Source organism: Abramis brama (assembly GCF_963993115.1).
Source record: "Abramis brama genome assembly, chromosome: 17".
Lineage (NCBI taxonomy): Eukaryota > Metazoa > Chordata > Actinopteri > Cypriniformes > Leuciscidae > Abramis > Abramis brama.
Window position 1 is genome coordinate 29932848 of NC_139979.1, and position 22207 is coordinate 29955054.

Sequence of the window (22207 nt, forward strand, 5' to 3'; positions counted from 1 at the left end):
TTGGCTGTACGGGCCCACTCCTCTAGGAGTATGTCTGCACCAATCCAGGTGCTTTCGCCTAGATGTGCGCATTGATTTCACACAGACCGGCACTTGCTCTTATGGTGGCGCGGGTATTAGAGCTAATATATTAGTATTAGCGTCTCGTTCCCTCTTCAGGGAACTAGGGTTACATATGTAACCAAGATGTTCTGGGAAACACAGATTCATGAGTTCACACTTACATATAACTAAATAGAGTAAAGGTATGCTGTCTGGCATGCTGTCTGAGAGGAGGGCTCTGAGCTCGGAGTTTGGCCCGAACCCAGAGTATTCCTTTCATCCCAGGTTGGGATAGGAATAGTTAGAAGTGAGGAGATGGGGTGGTGGAGGGATGCTGGAAAACTGTCATGGAACAGATGTAAGTCTGTTGTATATATACCTCTTATCTCGTTAATTTAGTTGATTAACTGAATGTGCTCCTCCCGTGTTAATTATCTGAACGTGCTCCTCCCAAAGTTTGTTAATAAAACATCATATTGTTGAACTATGTTGGCAACAACTAAACTTTCCACTATAACTGGCTAACAATACTTTTGGGAAATGCACCCCAGGCTGATTTTTGGACTATTTGTGGAAATTATCATACAGTGTAAACAGCCAATCACATTGTCATGGAGGCACTTCCTCCTCTCCCGTGACTTTTCACCTGGTTACACTAAAATTTTGTAACTTAAGTGCTATATTTCATTTTATGTGCTTGCTGAGAGGTCATGATTTGTGTTTTCTAGAGAGTGGGCTGTGACAGGGTGCTGGGATCCAATGCCGTGCCGGATTTGTGTGGCATCTGTAAGGGCAACAACTCCACCTGCAAGATCTACAAAGGACAATACACCAAACAACATTTTATGAGCCGTACGTGTCTTTATTCTCTGAACGTATGTACAATCTATTGTCTGAACAGCATTCTAAATAGGGCTGGGAAAAATAACGTCAATTTATGTGATTAATAATTGCTGTGTAATGCATTTAAAGCTTTTTTTTTTACATTTTCAACTTTCTTTAGTGTGTAATGTTGCTGTTTGAGCATGAAAAAGGTCTGCAAAATTACAAAGCACAAAGTCCACTCCAGCGGGAGTTATTCTCAATATCAGTGTCACTGTTTCTGAACTCCCTGAAACGCCTCCATTAGTCTTGAGTTTTCTTCCGGGAACGAACACATCACAACATTCCTCATTTAAATAATTCCTCCTGGTTGAGTTAGTTAGTAGTGTGTGAAACTCTCTGTTATGGTAAGGGGCGTGACATTTGTCGACCAATCAGAGCAATAAATATTTATATTATATATTTATTTATATTTAAACATTTATATTTAAATAGTTTCTTGTTATTTTCACAATAATTTAGATATTCATTGTGAAATAATAGCATGTATGTCATTCAAAATATAGCAATAAGTAAAACATTAATTACATTTAAAAATACTGTTATAATCTAATATAATGTTATGATTTCTGCAATGTCTCTTGTGTAGAGTACTCTCGTGTGGTGACCATACCGGCTGGAGCGCGCAGTATCCGTGTGACGGAGCTCAACTCCTCCAGCTCTTATCTGGCCCTGAGGAACCTGCAGAGGAAGTATTACCTGAATGGACGCTGGACAGTGGACTGGCCCGGACAACACTCCATTGCTGGGGCTGTGTTTGACTACAAGAGACCCTACAATCGTCCAGAGAGCCTCACCTCCACCGGACCCACTAATGAGACGCTAGTGGTTGAGGTAGTAGTACTTTTCTATCTTCCATTATTTTGAAACTGGCCAATTACATTCTTTACATTACACAACACATGTTTCTTTGTGTTCAGTTTTATTGTTTTCTCTGTAATAAATCTGCTTCATTGGCACTCACTGTATCTAATAAGAGTGCTGGTCTGCTGTGTCATACTGCTGCTTACCAAAGTCTGTGTTAAAGTGTAAAGCATGTATCTCATCTGCACTGAAATATCTAACATTTATGTTTAGACTTGATGTACCACATGACATTGTTAGAATTGCTAAATTCTAACTTAAAGGGGTACTTCACCAAAATGGGCTTTCAAGAAAACTTGGCTGCCTATATAGTAGAAAGGTGTTTTTTTTTTTTTTTTTTTTTTTTATGGGTGCTACCTGACTAGAGAAAACAGAGAAAAAAGGCTGTTGTCTTCAAAACTTCAACACCTATAATGATTTTATGAATCTTTTATTGTGGCCCAGCCTTAACAGAGTCAAATACCGCCTTGCTTTAGTAGGAATGACTTCTTAGCAAACTTATAGTCATGATGGTTTCAACTTGTATTGCTCCTGGGTGCAAGAATTCAAGAGTAAATGTTTTGCGGGAGTTACTTTCGGTTTCCTTGAGGGATCCAGTGCATTGCTAAAGTGAGCAAGATAAACCTACCCTTGGTACAACTGTTCTGTTAATAACTCTATGATGATCTGACTGTCCATGGATGGGGATACAAATATGCGGAAATGCAATCTGTAGTTTTCACAAAAGACCAGGAGCTGTCAAAAGATTTGCTGACAAATAAAGAGGAATAGGTAGCAGGAATAGGTCCAGAGAGTAACACAGAGAACGAGTAAACATTGTTCATTTACATATACTACCGACATTGTAACAATACAAAGCGGGTTTTAAATCGGCGAAGTTACACTTTAAACGTTTGTTTTTTTCCTCAGAATTCCATAAAATCAACATGAACTATACCAACATAAAAACAATACATTTCTTATGTTTTTTTTTACTTACATTTTTTAAATATATTTTTATTTTTTTTATTTTGTGGATTTTGTTTGATTTATTTTGTTTTATATGTAATTGACTCCTAAATCATGCAGATGTCCTTGTTACTATACAAAATGGAATTATTTTTGCATTTAACACATTTGACTGTGAAATGTTCTGATAGCAGGAGACATTGTTCGGCGACACAGCATGTGGGAGGCGTTTTGTCGTAAAACAAAGGAGTCAGTGTACTCATTGTCCTCAAGAAATTAAAAAATAATGCTTGTGTGATTTCCTATTGTGTTCATTAGGTCTTGTATGTTTCTCCTTGCACAGGTTCTCTTGCAGGGCTGGAACCCAGGCATTCAGTGGGAGTACACACTGACCAAAGACCATACAGAGAGACGGAGCCAGCCGAAACACAACTACACATGGGCCATCATTCGCACGCAGTGCTCTGCCACCTGTGCAGGAGGTACTGGATCAGCCTGAACAGAACATGATCCTAGTAGATACTAATGGCCAGATGTTTAGGCCAGACCTTATACTACAGCCACATGTTAATCTGTGAAACACTTAAACCACATCAATCTTTTAGAGCTTCTGTGAGTCTGTAATTCTGGTCCAGCTCAAGCTCATGATAATGCCTTGGCTATTGCAATAAACCAAACATCATTCATATGTGCTGATTAAATTTGCATGTTCATTATAAAATGAATATGCACAGAAAACAAATCTGATTTGAATCTTTATATTTATTGAAACATGAGGAATTACATTTACATTTATGCATTTTGCAGATACATTTAACTTAGTAGTGCATTTTGTAGGTTCATGCATTCCCTGAAAATCAAACCCATGACCTGGGCGTTGCAAACGTCTGCTCTACTATTTTAAATCATTATTCACTGAAAATCTAGACATCCGTCCTAGCTCTACTTGGCACATTCATAAGAGTTTATGACAGAAGCATGAATCCATTGATTTAGTTCACAAAAGCAATTATATTTTTTTCATGAAACAGATCATTTCTAAATAATGAATAAAATCCAGCCTGTAAGAAGTACACTTTATTGTGTTTAATGTGCACTTGTAGTGTACTTCAAATCATAAAAGTATTTTTTTAAATCTGTGCTTGCAGATAAAATTATAATAATCTTAATATAATCATAATATAATGAAATAAAATGCCACTTACAGGTACTTAAAGGGACTTTCATGTTTCCTAACACACTGAAGTACACTTTTAAAAAGTGTGCTTTATAATAATGTCAAATTAAGAGATTGTTATGGAATACAGACTCGGAAACAGAGTATGTTCTTTAAAAATATATAATTTTCATAATAAAGGTGGTTGTAATGATTGCACGAAGACGAGGAATAAAACAAAATCTGTCTTTAATAAATCCAAACTGGAACACTCAGGAGATCACACGGAGTAATAGAAAACAACCACATTACTAAAGAGAGCACGGAACAATGAACAGACAGAACTCAGGGTTTAAATACACAGTTATAATTAACAGAACAAGAAAAAGGTTTGGGGTTAATTGGGGTTAACTAACTAACTAGAAACACAGAGCACAGGCAAATATGGAAAACCAAATGTCAATGATAATAAAACAGAACATAACCATTACAGTGTGCTACAGTGTACTTCTTTTTAAGGGGTTCTGCAAAACCTGTAGCACTTTTTCATTAAATACATATGTGAATGCATTCATAATCAGTCCAAATGATCTTGGTGAAATCTTCTGTTTCCTTTATTGAACACTTGCTCAGTCTGTCCTCAAGCACATCTGATGGCCTGTGGCAGGTGTAACTCTATAGTTCCCATTATTAGTGCTGACACGGGCCGTACCCTCCTGCTCTTCCACACCAGACCTGACATTAGCCTCTGGGATGGTGTGTAGAGAGCCTGAGGTGAGGGCAGCTGAAGGGTCAATAACTGCTTTAGGACGTCCTTTAACCCAGAGGTCAAACTCCCTCCGGACGACCTCTGGAAAGCTGTGTCTTCAGCTCAAATACCTTCAACTTTCCTTGAGTTCATGAATGATGTCAGAGGACAAGGTTTTATGACCATTATGTTCATATCAGCTGTGGATTCATGTTTTGGTATACTGTATATATATGCACTCACCTAAAGGATTATTAGGAACACCATACTAATACTGTGTTTGACCCCCTTTCGCCTTCAGAACTGCCTTAATTCTACGTGGCATTGATTCAACAAGGTGCTGAAAGCATTCTTTAGAAATGTTTGCATATTGCATATTGATAGGATAGCATCTTGCAGTTGATGGAGATTTGTGGGATGCACATCCAGGGCACGAAGCTCCCATTCCACCACATCCCAAAGATGCTCTATTGGGTTGAGATCTGGTGACTGTGGGGGCCATTTTAGTACAGTGAACTCATTGTCATGTTCAAGAAACCAATTTGAAATGATTCGAGCTTTGTGACATGGTGCATTATCCTGCTGGAAGTAGCCATCAGAGGATGGGTACATGGTGGTCATAAAGGGATGGACATGGTCAGAAACAATGCTCAGGTAGGCCGTGGCATTTAAACGATGCCCAATTGGCACTAAGGGGCCTAAAGTGTGCCAAGAAAACATCCCCCACACCATTACACCACCACCACCAGACTGCACAGTGGTAACAAGGCATGATGGATCCATGTTCTTATTCTGTTTACGCCAAATTCTGACTCTACCGTCTGAATGTCTCAACAGAAATCGAGACTCATCAGACCAGGCAACATTTTTCCAGTCTTCAACTGTCCAATTTTGGTGAGCTCGTGCAAATTGTAGCCTCTTTTTCCTATTTGTAGTGGAGATGAGTGGTACCCGGTGGGGTCTTCTGCTGTTGTAGCCCATCCGCCTCAAGGTTGTGCGTGTTGTGGCTTCACAAATGCTTTGCTGCATACCTCGGTTGTAACGAGTGGTTATTTCAGTCAAAGTTGCTCTTCTATCAGCTTGAATCAGTCGGCCCATTCTCCTCTGACCTCCAGCATCAACAAGGCATTTTCGCCCACAGGACTGCCGCATACGGGATGTTTTTCCCTTTTCACACCATTCTTTGTAAACCCTAGAAATGGTTGTGCGTGAAAATCCCAGTAACTGAGCAGATTGTGAAATACTCAGACCGGCCCGTCTGGCACCAACAACCATGCCACGCTCAAAATTGCTTAAATCACCTTTCTTTCCCATTCTGACATTCAGTTTGGAGTTCAGGAGATTGTCTTGATCAGGACCACACCCCTAAATGCATTGAAGCAACTGCCATGTGATTGGTTGATTAGATAATTGCATTAATGAGAAATTGAACAGGTGTTCCTAATAATCCTTTAGGTGAGTGTATATATATATATATATACATATATATATATGTATGTATAAGTCTTGTCTGTTGTATATGTTAGCACAGATTACATTTACGTGATGAATTGACGTGTCGTTTGTGTTCATTCCTCAGGTCAGATGGTCACTAAATCAGCCTGCTACAAGGATCTGAGAGTTCAGGTGAACACGTCTTACTGTAGCTCTCGAACTCGGCCATCCACTGGTGTGGTGTCCTGTAACACACACCCCTGCCCCGCAAGGTAACTTCACCACTGATCTCCTCTCGTCTCTTTACACACTGAGGGCTGTGATTTGAAGATGCTTCTAGAGAAAGGAACCAGTGTTATTTTAGTTTTATTTAAATACTACTGTATTTTGAGTTGGGTTTTGATTTTAATGTTAGTTCAAGTTGTTGTACACTCTAAAAATGATAAGTTGGCTCAACAACAAAAAAGATTTACACAATTGTTTGCATACATTTTTTTGAGATATGACAACTTCAAATTAAATTGTTCAACCAACAAACTATATATAAACTATATGCTTGTGTTATCCCAGCTAAGAGGGAACGTTCTGGCAAGGTTCTTTCAAAGTTGTGAACAAACGTTCTTATTTTTTATAAAGTAACGTTAATAGAACATTCGTTCAAAGTTATCTGGTATTTAATAATGTATTCAAATTGTTAATATGAAAACATTTATACATTGTTCATAAAACATTTTTTCCTGAAACATTTTAGTTGGACATTTGTCTAACATTTTTGTTACTAATGTTACTAATAGTCTAAGAATGTTCAAAGAACAAAAAATACAAAAAATTGAATGTTCCCTTACAGTTTTTTTCGATTGCTAAACGACAGTGGGCACAACTGGAATCACATGTGCAAAACTCTAACTACAGTCTGCACAGCAACAGTTCATGTGGGCCAAACTCTAGTTCGTTTTTCATAGCTTGAACACAGTTTTCAAAACTCTACACACTTATCCCATGACTTTAACCACAACCTGCACAACACTGTGGATTTACAGCACTTTGTTCAAATGCTAACACACTGCTGTCAAAACTGTGAACCACACATTCAAAACAGAATAGATTTCAGCCTTGTGCCTGATGCTAGAGAGAGGCAGGATTAGCCCCTCAATTATTTGTTCGAATTACAGTATGTACTTTTACAGTTTTTCTCGATTGTTTACACACATTTTCTGAAAGCATGCCTCATATTCTCAGAACTCTACACACAAAAAAAAAACACACACACAATGGGCAAAACCCCTCAATTCTCCTGCAAAATGAAACTTTACATTCAAAACAATGTTATTTCTTCTCAAAATGGTATTTTGTTTTCAAATGACACACACAAACCATCATATGAATAGACATTTATAAGAACCAGTTGAACACTGATGTGCTCAATGTAAAACACTATGATGAATGGAAAACACTTCTTCTCCATTCATCATAATGACTTAGGCCTTTTTTTTGTTCAGTGTTACACTTACTACAGACAGTACATATATAAGTGTGTTGAAAAATATTTGAGAATATTGTTTTTATACTCAGAACACACAAATACACGGTAACAAATACATTTTATTTTTCCCACAAAAACAATGTACACAGTGTACATCCCAACCAACACAAAGTTGGACATACAGTGGTCTACATACAAAACAATAGAAGAATTGACTGTATACAGTTAAGGTGATGATACACAGGGCAACTTTTTGAGCAATGTTGCTGGGCAATCTTGCCGAGTGATTGTTGCTTGGGCACTTTCCCATTGAAAATGGGCATTACATTTCTATCTGGATAATTTAGATCGGTCGTGGGCTCTGTGTCTCATCTGGTTGCCCGTTGACGGCAACATTGCCCAGCAACATTGCTCAAAAAGTTGCCCTGTGTATCATCACCTTTACAGTAAAAAAAAAAAAAAAAAAAAAATTGGCATCCATTGCTCCATTGAAGAGCTCACCTGTTGCCCTTTTATGCTAAAGCTCTGATTGCTAATTGTAAAACTGTGTGATGGGTGTCTGCCCATGTGATGAGTCAGTGTGCATATTTGAATGGCAGTGTGTTCCTTGTGAAAACAAGAGATTTTCTGCATGAAAATTGTGCCAAAAGCAGAGAATTGTGTGTAGTGTTTTGAAAAAAGTGTGTTTTAGAACTGCAATCTGAGTGTAAAGCAGGAATTGTGCTTGTAGTTTAGCAGAATTGGTTCAGGGGGTTGGTGAATGAGTTACATGTTGTGGTCATTGTGTCTCAAGTACCAGTATTTGTGTGTAAACAATTGAGAAAAACTGTAGTTTCTATCTTTTTTTTCTCATTACTGTAATTCCGTAAATTACTACAGACTATTGAAGCAAACCTGTTTAATACTGAGCTGTTTTTTTTTTTTTTTTTTTTTTTCAAGTCTAGCAGTGTTTTCTTTGGCAGTGAGATCCGGGTCTTACTCCCCCGTCTCTTATTATTGCTCATCTTCTCAGTTTCTCTCCCATTCTCCCGTATCTTCAGTGTAAGAAGCAGATCACGTACTATAATCCTGCTAAGCATCTACAGCTGTTTAAACTGATGGAAAAACACTGGTTTGCTTCTCCCGTTTATCCCATCTTATGTCCTGTGCATCTGTAAGTAAAATAAAATAATAATAATAATAATAATAATACATTTTATTTATACAGCATTTAATACATAAAAACAAGGATTTAAATTTACACTAAGGAAAAAAATATATAATTTATGTATACTATTCAAAAATAAGTTAATAAGATCTGTACATGTCTCTTATGGCTGCATTTATTTGATCAAAAAATACAGTAAAATACAGTAAAAATTATTTTTAATGGATAGTTCACCTAAAAATTTGAATTCTGTCCCAAACCTTTATAAATGTGTTTCTTCAGTTGAACACAAAGGAAGATATTTATCTCTTTAAGAACATAATTATCCTGCACTTTTGACAGTTGACAGTAGCCATAGACTACCATAGTATTCAGAAGTCAATGGCTACTGTCAACTGTCTGGTTCCCAACATTCTTCAAAATATCTTCTTTTGTGTTTAGCAGAAGAAAGAAACTCATAGAGGTTTGGAACAACTTGAGGGTGAGTAAATGATGACACAATTTTCATGTTTGGGTGAACTATCCCTTTAAATTAACAGTTTTTAAAGTCCCCCTGTTGTCAATAATTGTATCCCCTAAACAATTCTTCATGCCTTAAAATAGCTTGAATGTAACTCTACAACCTTGCCTCATTTAGTATGCAGCTCTATGAATATGCAAATTAGCCCCGCCTCCAATCACTCACGTCAGCTCAGAGATCCACTCGTTGATGATCATATGTTGTCGAAACACTAGCGAATTCAAACCGTGTTTTTGAGACTGTCTTCGGTTCACTGCAGTTTTAAGGAGAAAATACTCTGCAATGGTGTTGACTTATGAATTTGCACATGGTTTGTCTTAAAGCATATTAAAAGCACCACATAGACATATAAACAACATTCAAAGCTTGATTTTCACAACAGGGGGACTTTAAATGTAATTTATTCCTGTAATGAAAAGCTACATTTTCAGCATTGATGCACCGATTGCAATTTTCTTGGCCGATTCCCATTTCCGATTTTTTTGTAAGTGTGACCTGCCAATACCGATTTTTGCCAAGTAAAAAGTCAGTAATAAAATAAGAAAAAATAAACAAATTGCAAAGAAGAGCACAAATTAATGCAGTAGAATAGAAATAAGCATGGCTTTTCAGGTGGGTTCAACAGTATATTCAGAAATATTACAAATATATTACAGAAATATTACAGAAATGAAAGTAATCAAATGTGAAATAACACTAGATAATCTTCTTTGAAAAATTTTAATACAGATTAATGCATACAATTAAAGTTACAAATGTTATTTAGTCAAAAGCAGATAGTAATTTTCTTTGTCTGTTGTTCTTTGATTGACTGCTTGATTGACATGACAGACTGCAGCAGGAATATTAGACTGCTGTCACTTTAAGAGTTTATGTACGGATCCAATATACTGTCACACAACATGCGTTATCTTTCTCAACTATTTATGTTCCAAAACTGACTGTGTTTAACTGAATACTCACCAAGACAGGCATTTTGACATAATTCTGTGTATTTGACTGTTTAAGCACAGTAAGCCACGATTTACAAACTGTGTGAGAGGTGACTTTATGTGCGCGCTTTTTTGGTATGAACGCGAAACTTGCAGGAATTATTAAAATTATGTGCGAGACGAGTGAGTGAGAGGAAGTGAGTGTGTCTCAATTCGCCGTCGGAGAGAAGAGAGAGTGAGAACAAGCAGCTGGTATCGGTGTGGCGATATTACAGTAAAGGTGTATTGGAACCATTTCAGATATTTCAGTATCGATACATATCAAAATATCAATATTTTTGACAATTAGGTTTGTTGTTCGGAACTTTTTCATGGTGGTTCCCCCACGGTTTACTTTGGCCTTACAAGTATTACAAATTGCGAACTTTGTGTGTTCACTCACAGTGAAGAACTTCCTAGCCAACGATATGTTTACATGCGGCTGTGAGTGTGAGCGCGACTGTGAGTGTGAGCGCGACTGTGACATTATTGCCTGCGCCGCTGGCTTGGAATCGGACATGAGACTGACCGACCGGTCACCGGTCTGGGTTGAGCATGCAGAAAATCGAAAGTCGATCGGCACACCTCTAATTAATTCAAAGACAAAGAATTATTATGGAAGATAAAAGCATTGAATAGACAGATACTAAATCAGAAGTTAACATGTAAAGTTATCTTGAGATGCCTTTGAAGGAGCTTTTCTGATTTCCATTGGTAAAAGGTTCCAGCTTTTTCAGTAATAAAGAGGGAAAACATTAGACATAAAGCTGCACTTTAACACATTCACCTAGAGCAGACCCTGCATCCCATGAACCTACGTGTCTCTCCAGCTCTAGACTTGAGTTTAGTGATTGAAACAAACAGTTCATTTCCCCAGTTCCGTGTGAGAACACACTTCATCCATCATTTGCATGAACTCAAAGCTGATTTGATGCCTGACAAAGAAAGGCATTGCCTAGTAAACATTGTTCAGATGAATTGGTCCACTGATGGGTGTCTGGCAGCTTGGTCTGGGTGCGGTAGGACGTTTGAGCCACGGGGTGAAGGGTCACATTGAACAACTGGCATGTCTGGGTTCCTGTCCAGGGTGTACCATACATTACTCAGATTTTGGCATCACCGTTCATCTATTCCTGGGACAGTGACAAAGCTGACCTCATAACCCTGACCCCAATCAGGACCAAATCTGGTCAATCATAGTCTAACACAAGAAGGTCATTGGATATGACAATTCGTGACAGGCAGATCCAAGAAACAGCTCTGAAACAAGACTGTGATGCTGATCACCAGAGACACATGAGAGACTGTGTTGCATTCTGTAGGTTTGTTTATGTTTGTTGTTGTTGCTTCTATGGCTTTTCGTGATGTTTGATATTCAGATGTCAGAACTGTTATTATTTATTCCACATGATTGCGCAACAACTTGTTCTGACACAATTTGAGCTGACACAATGCAAATTAGAAATATCCATCTCTGTCTCGACATGTACAGTAATATGGCTAATGCAGTGATTTATGATGGAGGATATTGAATATGCAGTGAGCTCATAGGTCTTCAGGAGACGCTGGAGAAACACTCTCATGCTGAGGGTGACGTTCATGCTTAACCTGCTGAAAAACGAGGGGTTTCGAAGGATGAGAGCGCTTTCTGCAGGATTACTGTGAGGGTTTTGGTCTCCTGGGAATGATGAGAACCAGACTGGACCAGCTTTAAGCCTGTGGAAGAGTGACACGTTAAAGCTCAGAGGAAACGGGCTAATGCAGGACGTGTAATCACATGTCATCCTGCGTGTTTTGAGCCCATTACATGAATAGGTGTTTTTCATCAAATAGTCAGCGAACCTTCGGAAAATGTTGATAATCAAACATTTATTTTTTACATTTTTATGAGGTTTGCCATTTTTACAACTTGTTATGAACCTTTTGAGCATAAAAATACTAGGGCTACAACCAAAAAACTGATATTTTGACTCAACAATAAATTAACATTTAGTTTGCATCAATCTTTTTTGATGACTTAAATGAGTCACTGGGTTACAAAAGTTGTGTTTCAAAAAGGTATCCTAAGTTTAATTGTACTATGCAGTCGAGAAGGTCAAGACCTCTGAGTTTGGATCGTCTTAGATATTGAATGTGTTTAGACTAGCGACCTGTCTTGCTACGTTACACACACACAGATTACAGATCTATATGGACTTGTCTACGACAGCTGGAGAACGGATCTGTCCTGCCCGTGTTTTCAGTAACTCGTTGGTGATGATGGACGCACTGCTCTACTGTCAGCAAAAGTATCGAACAACATATCAGCAAGTGTTGATGGCTTTAGAGACAGACCTCGCTCTCAGACAGCTTCTCCAATTTATGAAATCATTGACAAAGGATGAAAAGTGCAAGCTCCAGTTGGCAACCACCCTAGAATCTTCATAGCAATGCTCTGAAAACCTTAGCAACTGGCAACACCCATAATACCCTATAGCAGGGGTAATCAACAGCCAGCCTGTCGCCATTCATTTTGTGGCCAGCGTCATGCTAAATATGAATGTATTTGTATTATTATTTTCACTCAAAAGTATTTAGAGTGACTTTATGTTTGCATCATTTAAATGCAGTTGACACTCCTGACACTTTGAGGCAGAGTCCTGCACCTGGGCGAACCGTTAATATTGAATCAATTGACATGGGTTGACTGCTGGGAAAATAGCTAAGACTATTTCGACTCAATTCGGTACACACTGATAGGCAGCTGCTTGCAACGGTCCTGTGCATATTTGTGTTCACGCTCTGAAGATGTCAAAGCTTTCTATTTACAGCATTTTGCAGCAATATATATAGTCACGCTGAATTTAAGTAATTGAAAGCTTCAGTGATTACTGATTTTTTTTATAGGGATCGCTCTTTGCTCAGCGTCTGTATATAATCTATTCACAATTTGAATAAAAGTTTTATTTTTTGCACTGCTAAGAGGACCAGCAGTCACCTATAGACTGCAGAGTTTCAGGAGAGAGAGATCTGCATTTTAATGCGGGTGTAGTTTGGGTCGCGTACAGAAATAAATTTGTTTTAATGTCGGATAATGGGTCGGATGTTCTGTTAAGTACTGCGGGTGAGGGTTTTCCAAACAGGGCCCATGCAGGACTCTGCTTTGCAGTGTTTAAGTGGCCCATGGTCCCCTTAGCAGCATGAAAAACAAAACTTATTTAAATTGTGAAGAGATATATTCAATAGCATAGCCGGAGGGACTAGGGAGCCAAGTGGAGCCGTAAGGACGATAGTCCCAGGTGGAGCCAAAGGGAGGGAGGAGCGAATGTGAAGCTGACAGGTCGACAAGCCGAGGTGGAGTGATGTGCTCGGAGGCTGGAGGCAGAGTCAGGGGATCCTCTTGACTAGGAGGAGCTGGTGACCGGAAGACCCGAGGCGTATCCACGCAGCATAGTGGAGCAAACCAGGGAGGAGCTGAGGACCTGATGGGAACCAGCGGAGGCAGGGCCGATGGACTGGCTGGCTTTGGAAGAGTAGGCGGGAGAGGGAGGCTAGGTGGGATTTCTGGAAAGACAGCAGGAACGGGAGAACCAAGGATATTTGCTGAGGCCAGCTGCAGCTCACTCTCAATGGCGGGAATGTGGACAGGGAATGTGTGACGTCCTTCTCGATACAGATGGTGAATGCAGACCCGCAGTTTACCAGCACCCAATCCACAAACTCAGCAAATGCCTCTCGAGGACCAACACCAGGCAGGCATGCCTTCGATTGCTCGCTGAGTCTGGTGTAAAGTTCGTAAGGCATGCCAAATGTAAGTCTCTTGGGTGGTCCTTGTGTGTGTGCTGATTTTGTTCTAAATAGACCAGCTGGATGGCCGGTAAGTCCATTTCTGTAAGGTCGGTTCTTCTGTCACATTTATGCTGGTCGTGCACAATGTAGGAGAAATACTCAAATAGTCTTTATTAGACGATCAAAAATCACTCCGAATACAAGGAATTCATAGGAGATAACACAAACCAGACTTAACACGTTAACGAGAACTGACAACAGGAACAAACAAAGGCAACTAGATGAACACAGGTGAACAGAATCTAATAATCAATGATTAACCATAGAAACAAGCTAGAGAGTGAATGAGTAACCAAGTGAACTAATTATGATCACAGGCAAACTGGAACAGAGCAAACAGAGTGAAAACAAAACCAAAACAGAACATAACAGTATATATGTTATACCAAGTTGTAATTTGTGGCCCTTTGCATTTTATGGCCTCTGAACTTGAGTACCCCTACCCTATAGCATCCTGGCAGTGCATAATCAAGCATCTTTCACATTTCTTCAGTGGTTGTTCATCAGAGAGCTACGGAAAGCCTAAGGGACCATGCATTTTTTTCTTTTTTTTCTCGTGATATCAGCTTATTTTCTTGTGATCTTGACACAAGTGTTTATTTTCTCGTGATCTCAACGTAACAAAATAGTTTTCTCATGATCAATTATAATTTTTATATAATAATAAAATAATGAATAATAATAATAACAATTTATTTTTTTATTTTTTCGTTCTGTTTTCAGAGTTAATATTTTATTTACCCATTATGTTTTTTTCTATATGATTTGATGACATCAATTACTGCTTTATTTATTCTCTGTTTTTGTATTTTACTTTTCATTAAATCGTTATTAATCTATAGCCAAAGTACAGTGCTCCTAATTGTCACCATTATGTTCAGTGTATTCAGTTCAAGGACTTTTCGTTTGTATTTCTTCAGTTCATGCCTTCCTTTGTTTGATTTCCCACCACTCTTTAGTTGCTATGGTCACGCCATTATTAGTTCATTTGTTCCAGCTGTGTTCTATTAATTACCTTGTTTAGTTCGCTATAGTTGTACCCCTGTGTACAGTTTTTGTCTAGTCATGTTCACATTTAGTGGTGTTTGTTGGCTTCTGTTGCTGAGTATATGTGCTATTAAACTTTGTTGAGTACTTTATTCAGCTGTCAACGGGGTCAGGTGTTTATGTCTATACTCAAGATCATGATAAAACAGCAGTTTATTATGTTGAGATCACAAGAAAAAAGCTTTTGTTATGTCAAGATCACAAGAAAACGAGAAAGAAAACAATGATAATGCTTGGCTTCTTAGTGCTTCCAAAGAAAGCAGTGTTGGGTGTTTGTATAGTGCTTGAGCCAATTAAGTCGACTGGTCTATCTCTGGATGCATCTGATAAAATCGGCTGCCCTGCACAGAGGTGTTCTTCTAGTCAGAGCTCTAGTGTCCTCTTATGTCCTCTTATGTCAGTTTTCCCAGAAAGTGCTGACTTGGTCCTGTAAATCAATCCGTCCAAACATTGAGTCTTCCTGGGCGTTTTGCCCTGAGTGAGAGAACATGAAGTGAAGACATCCAAAACCAGTATGACTGTCTAATACATTTGAATTGAAACCTGCAAATGTCACCATAAAGAGCCATTTCTACCTGATTTAACCAATTAAAATGAATTTTGTTGGTACATATTAATGTATTTAGGTTTATACAGTGATGTTAAATCATTTTTACTTGAATAAAACTAGTTAATTTAGATGTTATCATTTTTAGGTTACTATTTCAGTGTACAGTGACTGGCTGCTGTTGTATGTAAACAATTTCTGTTGAAACGTATGTATTTAAAATATATATACTTTAAATGTATATATATTTGGGGGGGGGGGGTTGTGTAGCTTAAACATTTGCTCTCACAGAGTAGGTTCTGGGGGTTGGGAGACACTTGGCTGTCCAAGAACACAGCACTGCCAATATTTGCTGTCTATTCCATCATGATGTCACTCTAACAGGTGTTTCAGGCAAGATTGAGCAGTACTGTTAAAATTATGTTTTACTGGGGGTCTTCTCTGTGTGTCAGTGTTTTTCTACCTCATTAACTGGCCTCTGTAAACACCATTTATTGCCTCACGTTTATCTGATGTCCTGTTTGTTTGGCTTGAACTCTTTGGGTTTACAAGAGGCCAAGGTTAAAAACCTTGCAGACTCAGCACATAATCGCACTGTTGACATGAAGGACACGTATACAGGCTACACATTAAACACAACCTGGGGCTAGAACTGAGGCTGTCGATTTAGCCAGAGATGTAGATTACTATGCATTTAATTTATGGTGTAAAGAACAAAACACGAGGAACAGGTAAAATGCTCAAAACAGGGAAAACTATAAACCCAAAACAGAACTGGAACCAGGCGGGAAGGAAGTCGACCGGAAGTTGAAGCCGGCCGCGTGCCACCATCTTGTAGCAGAACTTCACCTGCAGTTAGCATCCCATTGACTCCCATTCATTTTGGCGTCACTTTGACAGCGAATAACTTTACATTTGAGGCGTTTGAAGACTCCATTTGTCCATTATTTATTTCTAAAGAAACACGACAATGTATAAAATGCTCCATTACCTTGTAGCTTATGTTATGGCCCCGTAGAAGCAGTTTTTGTAAAAGTAGGCTAACGATTGCGTCATAACCACGCGTCTCTCTGTCGCACAGTAGAGAGATTACCGTATGGACGGGAGGAGAAGCTCGCGGGAAATCGGGGGGACGTGGAGGCAAAATGACAATATAATTAATCAGAATACCTAGCAAAAGTTGCTTATGCTCAAAGCTCATGGACAATTCCTACTCACACTCTCCGTGTCTGCAAGATTCGGAAGGGAATGATTCAGATTTCTCTTGGCACAGCTACTAGAAGACAGACGGGTTGCTCACGTGGTCCGTGTAACGCTTTGCTCGGTTTGAGTCTGCGCGTCAGGAAAGGAAGTGCTAAGAAATCGCTAAAAATGGGCTTCACTTGTCTCAATTGAGATCCAATGAGATGGCTCTGTCCACTTCTTATACTGTCTATGACTGGAACACACCAATAAACTGCCTAAACGGGATGACACTAGACCCTGAACAAGGGAAACACATGGACTTAAATACAGACAGGGATAAAAGGGCAAACAACCGTGACAAGATACACCTGGGATACAATCAATGAAGCTAATAAACAGAGAAAACTACAAACTAACTACAAGCTAAACAGGAACAAAACAGAAACATGAAACAGTCTTGAGCAGGGGTTGTGACAACTTGTAAGTTTAAAACTTGATGTAAACTCATTTAGTACTGTTTTCTATTGTTAAAATTATTTCTTTTTTTTTGTACAGTAGTACAAACTTTTTTTGTTTTTTATATGGCAAATTTAGTCCCAATAATATTTAAATAGTATGCATACAAGTATAGACTACTAGAACTTTGATTTTAGTATACTGTACATAACACATAAAGTATACTTGGAACATTTATTTGAACTTCACTTAAAGGGGTGGTATAATTCCCTTTTCACAAGATGTAAAATAAGTATCTGATGTCCCCAGAGTCTGTATGTAAAGTTTTGGCTCAAAATACCCCTCAGATATTTTTATATAGCATGTTAAAATTGTCACTTCTTTAGGGTGAGCAAAAGCGCGCCGTTTTTGTGTCTGTCCCTTTAAATGCAAATGAGCTGCTGCTCCCGGCACAGGGGGCGGAGCTACAATAGCTTGTGTCCTTTTACCTCACACAGATGCGCACTGAAAATTTCTAAAACTTTTAGCCTTTTATGTTCAAAACAGAGTCAGACAATGATGGAGAGACTCAAGAAGAAGTGACAACATGTAGAAAGCAACAGGACATTTCTGTATGGTTAGTTGAAGAATTTACGCAGCTAATGTGGAGTTAACTATCTTCTTGTCATTGATTAGCATATTCTGTCATGATAATCTATAAATCGGGGCGGGGTTTATGTAAATTCTAGGGTTGGTGATGTCACTAACCCGGGAGGAAGCTTGTGGAGTCCCTACCAGCCGTTTGTTGTAGTCCTTAAAAAACTATTTCTTTAAAAGCAAATATCTTCCTTTGATTTGAACTTTGAGCGTTGGAACTTTGCAGGTGTTGTTTATGCTCAAACAGCAACATTACACACTAACTAAAGTTAGGAACCACCCCTTTAAGTTTAATGAACTTTTTTATCTAATAAATGACATTCCCTGATTTAAAGGGATAGTTCTGTCATCATCAAACCTGTATGAATTTCTTAATTTTTTCCATACTATGGAAGTCAATTGGGCCCATCAACTGTTTGCCTACCCATATTCTTCAAAATCTTCCTTTGTGTTCAACAGAGGAGAAAAAAAAATCATACAGGTTTGGAACAACTTGAGGGTGAATAAATGATGACCGAAATTTCATTTTTGGGTGAACTATCCCTTTAAGCGTCCAAAAATCGATATGGTCACATAATCAACCAAAAATTTAAGAATATTGTGATATAAATGTTTGTCTCACTGACTTCAGATACTTACACTGCTATTACATAAGTAGTCAGTTGTATGTCATCACCTTTATGTAGACAGCATGCACAGACACACTTATGAAGTATTTTAGGGTGCTACATTATTTGATCTTATGTCCTCAGTGCCAGAAGTGTCATGGAGAAGCCATTACATCATGGAAATAGGTGGAGGTTCACATTTAGAGCCTGACATCACTCGAGGTAGAAGGTTAATGTTGTCTTCTTCCACACAGAGCATCTGTTCTTCTGTGATGTTTTGAAATAACGTTGTTCATTTTTAACATTTGTATTTACATGGAATAAAACTGATAGATATATAATGCCATAATATAATATAATGTCCCTGTTCGGTCATATTTATGGTACAAATAACTAAAGTCTCCTTTGCCAGACGACTTCCCCCAAAGAGTGCCAACTGTACCGTGTGCATTACGGCTCAAATCGCAAACGGTGAAAGCTGAACCCTGGTGAAATCATAGCTGTGTGAATGTTTAATCCAGCTCATAATTAATAAATTCACACAAGTAGGTTTATGGCAACAGAGGCACAAGACCACATATTCCCTATGATTTATTATTAAGTTCCTTTAATTACTACAACCGTCCAGCCAAGGCATTGCCAAATTTACCTTTTAAAGTAGGTCAAATGTCTGATTCCACCATATAAATATCATATGTATTTTAAAGAGCAGAAACTGAGGATGTCATACCGTGTTGAACATCTCCAGTGCTCTTTTAAGATGAAAGCAGATCGGGTCACTGCAGCAATTACATTCATCAGAGCTGTTGCAGCATTCCAGTCAGATGATGTGCTCTGCTATGAGAAATAACATTTAGGACGGGGGATTTGAGGTTGTTTGGGGAATTCGGGGACAACTGATGAGCTGATGTTTTGACTGGTTGGTTTTGCTGAAAGTCAACAAACCATCTGCTCTTGATAATCAAGGTGTCTCAGTGATACAACTCGCCTAACCAGAGCTGAGGCTTGTGGGAAAGGACACTGTAGCCACATTCAATGGGTACGTTCAGAATAGCATACTACCAATCTATATTTCTCTATGTACAGAATACTGTATCCCACAACGCAATGCACTCAACCTTTTATTTTCAATGTGACGAATGAACCACAGTTTTTATCATCTCCTTTTTGGCTAGTTTGTTATTGTGAATTAAACCTAAACTATAATTAACTATAATATAACTAGGGATAAAAACTATAATTTGGGATGTGCTGGAGCAGACTTTACAGAGTGCTTGACTCTTGCATTATCACCTCTTGATGAAAATAAATGTTGTGATGTTATTTCCATCAAGAGGTGCATTCATTTTTGGTCAAGATTTTGTATTGGCAATGCAAGAGTCCAGCACTCTGTGAAGTCTCCTCCAAGCACATCCCAAAGACTTTCAGTGAATATAAGGTCTGGACTCAGAGGTGCCGATTCATATGTAAAAATGATTCCTCATGCTCCCTCACAACCATTCTTTCACAATCTGAGCCTGATGAATCTTGACATTGTCATCCTGGAATATGGCCATGATGTGTCTTCCTACATGGTTGTTTAAGAAATGAAAAGCTATACACACTCCATCAATTAGGGTTAGAAAAACTGTTGAAAGCCTCTAAGTGCCATCTGAAAATTTCTTCTAGAATGGTCATTTTTATCAAGCTCGTATATTTAAGTTCAGTAATTTCACTTAAATGGCAATTAATAGGTCATTTTCATTGCCATTTAAGTGAAATTACTGAACTTAAATATACGAGCTTGATAAAAAATGATCATTCTAGAAGAAAATTTCAGATGGCACTTAGAGGCTTTTGCATCTGAACTCTTCATATATATTGTTTGTATGATGGGGACAGTTTGTATGATGGGGACATAAAAATGTATTGAATAGCAAATATGACCCAGAATACTGTTTAAATGCTTATCATAATGTGTTTGATTTGCCATTTTATTTTATTTTAAATAGTAAGCCATATACAATATTCAGTATAACTGAGCAGCATGTAGTATGCAGTACACTAGTACTTCATTGCCTTTGCCTCAGTGGAAAAGGAATGCTCTGGGAAAGCTTGGGTTGAACTCAGCACATATGATAAATATTAGTGATTCTTTGTATCGACAAATAACTCTTTCTAGATGTAAAGAACTTATAAAAATATCTTGTGCGTGCTGTTGTGTACCACAGCTGGAGTGTGGAGGACTGGGGTGTGTGCAGTCGCAGCTGTGGATCTGGAGAGCAGATCAGACAGGTGCGCTGTCTTCAGAAAACAGGCCCTGATCTGGTGGACACAGTGACTGATGATCAGTGTGCACAACCACCGCCGTCTCGCAGACAGACCTGCAACACACACACCTGCCCACCGGTCTGGAGCACTGGACCCTGGTCTCAGGTTAGTGATCACTCACACAACTCTGTGGCAATCAGCAATGCATCATATGTCTACATAGGCAACAACCTTCCTATGTAAAGTGACAAATGCTCTACATAACAAAAAATTGCTAAGCTAATGGTAAATATTGTGTGAAATATTAAAGAATTTTCTTCAAATAAAAGCTATTATTTTCAGGGTCAGTTTGACCCGAAGACATTTTTGAGTTGTCAGAAAAACTGGTTAACCTAGGATTTTTTCTTGTAGTTGTGTGACTATTTCTCATTTAGGGTCATGAGCATGCCTGCAAAGTTTCAATGCTCTGTGATGTGGAATGTGTGTACGGAGTATACAAATACGGTGTATTTATTGCAGTCTTGTATTATCATTCTCGATAATCTCGATCTGCATCACGCATCATATTTGTATTTTACTTTACACTCAAAAAGACAAGATTTATTGGCGAATATTAACATGGATATCCCCGCTGTCCACCTCCTCCTGCTGGAACAGAGGGATCACTCCCTCAAGGATTGAGGAGGACTGAGTATGTTGAGTAGGTGCTGGTGCAGTGTGACTCACCTTTTCCCATCAGCCTCGCTGACAAGGAAAATGCTAGACCCATTTGCAATGGAGACAGAGCCAGAGCCCACCGCTGAATTGAAGCTGAGCCCGCCACGAAGATCGAGCCAGCTGTTTTCGTCCCAGAACCCAAGCCCAACACAAAGTCTGTACAGGTGTGCAAGCCGACAACAACATGCATCACGGAGGGCATTTTAATGGAGTTTGAAGGGAATGAATTGGAGCCTCACCCACACTCCCAAGGCTTTGGTGCATACACAATGCTGGGTCTCAACGGAACTGTTATTTTGTGAGCTAGATGAGGTAATCTCTGGTCTTCGGTCACAACTGTTCCCATCCAGTTCCAAGTCGTCTCACTCATCGCTGGATATGGCCAGTTCCAAGTTGCCAATGGTTGAGCCCAGCTCCAAGTAATTGCTGGTTGGGCCCAGCTCCAAGTTGTCTTCTTTGTCCAACACCTAGTCTTCGTGATCCAGGGCTTCTCTGTCATCAGCTCCACCTTGGCCTGTGGATCCCTCATCTCCACCTCTAGCCTCTGGGCCCCAGACTCCACCTCTGCCCTCCGGCCTGTCGGCTTTGCCTTGGTTTCGACGCTCCCCCGGCGCCATCGTCTACTGCCTTCCCTCAGGCACCGCCGGGCTCCCTCGTCCCTCTGGCTCCACGTTGGTCCATTGTCACTCTGGCTCCGCCTCAGACTTTCAAGTCAGCAGTAGCACCTCGTCCCTCCAC

The 22207-nt window shown here is 39.1% G+C and overlaps 1 protein-coding gene across 1 annotated transcript in view; it reads left to right on the forward strand.

Moving 5' to 3' along the window:
* Window positions 1-22207, forward strand: part of adamts16 (ADAM metallopeptidase with thrombospondin type 1 motif, 16) — an 81673-nt gene that overhangs the window by 54419 nt on the left and 5047 nt on the right. Inside the window, exons 15-19 of the mRNA XM_084088600.1 lie at window positions 771-894; window positions 1514-1758; window positions 3080-3218; window positions 6220-6346; window positions 20713-20917. Of these exons, the coding sequence (XP_083944726.1) occupies window positions 771-894; window positions 1514-1758; window positions 3080-3218; window positions 6220-6346; window positions 20713-20917 (840 nt within the window). The remainder of the gene's footprint in view (window positions 1-770; window positions 895-1513; window positions 1759-3079; window positions 3219-6219; window positions 6347-20712; window positions 20918-22207) is intronic.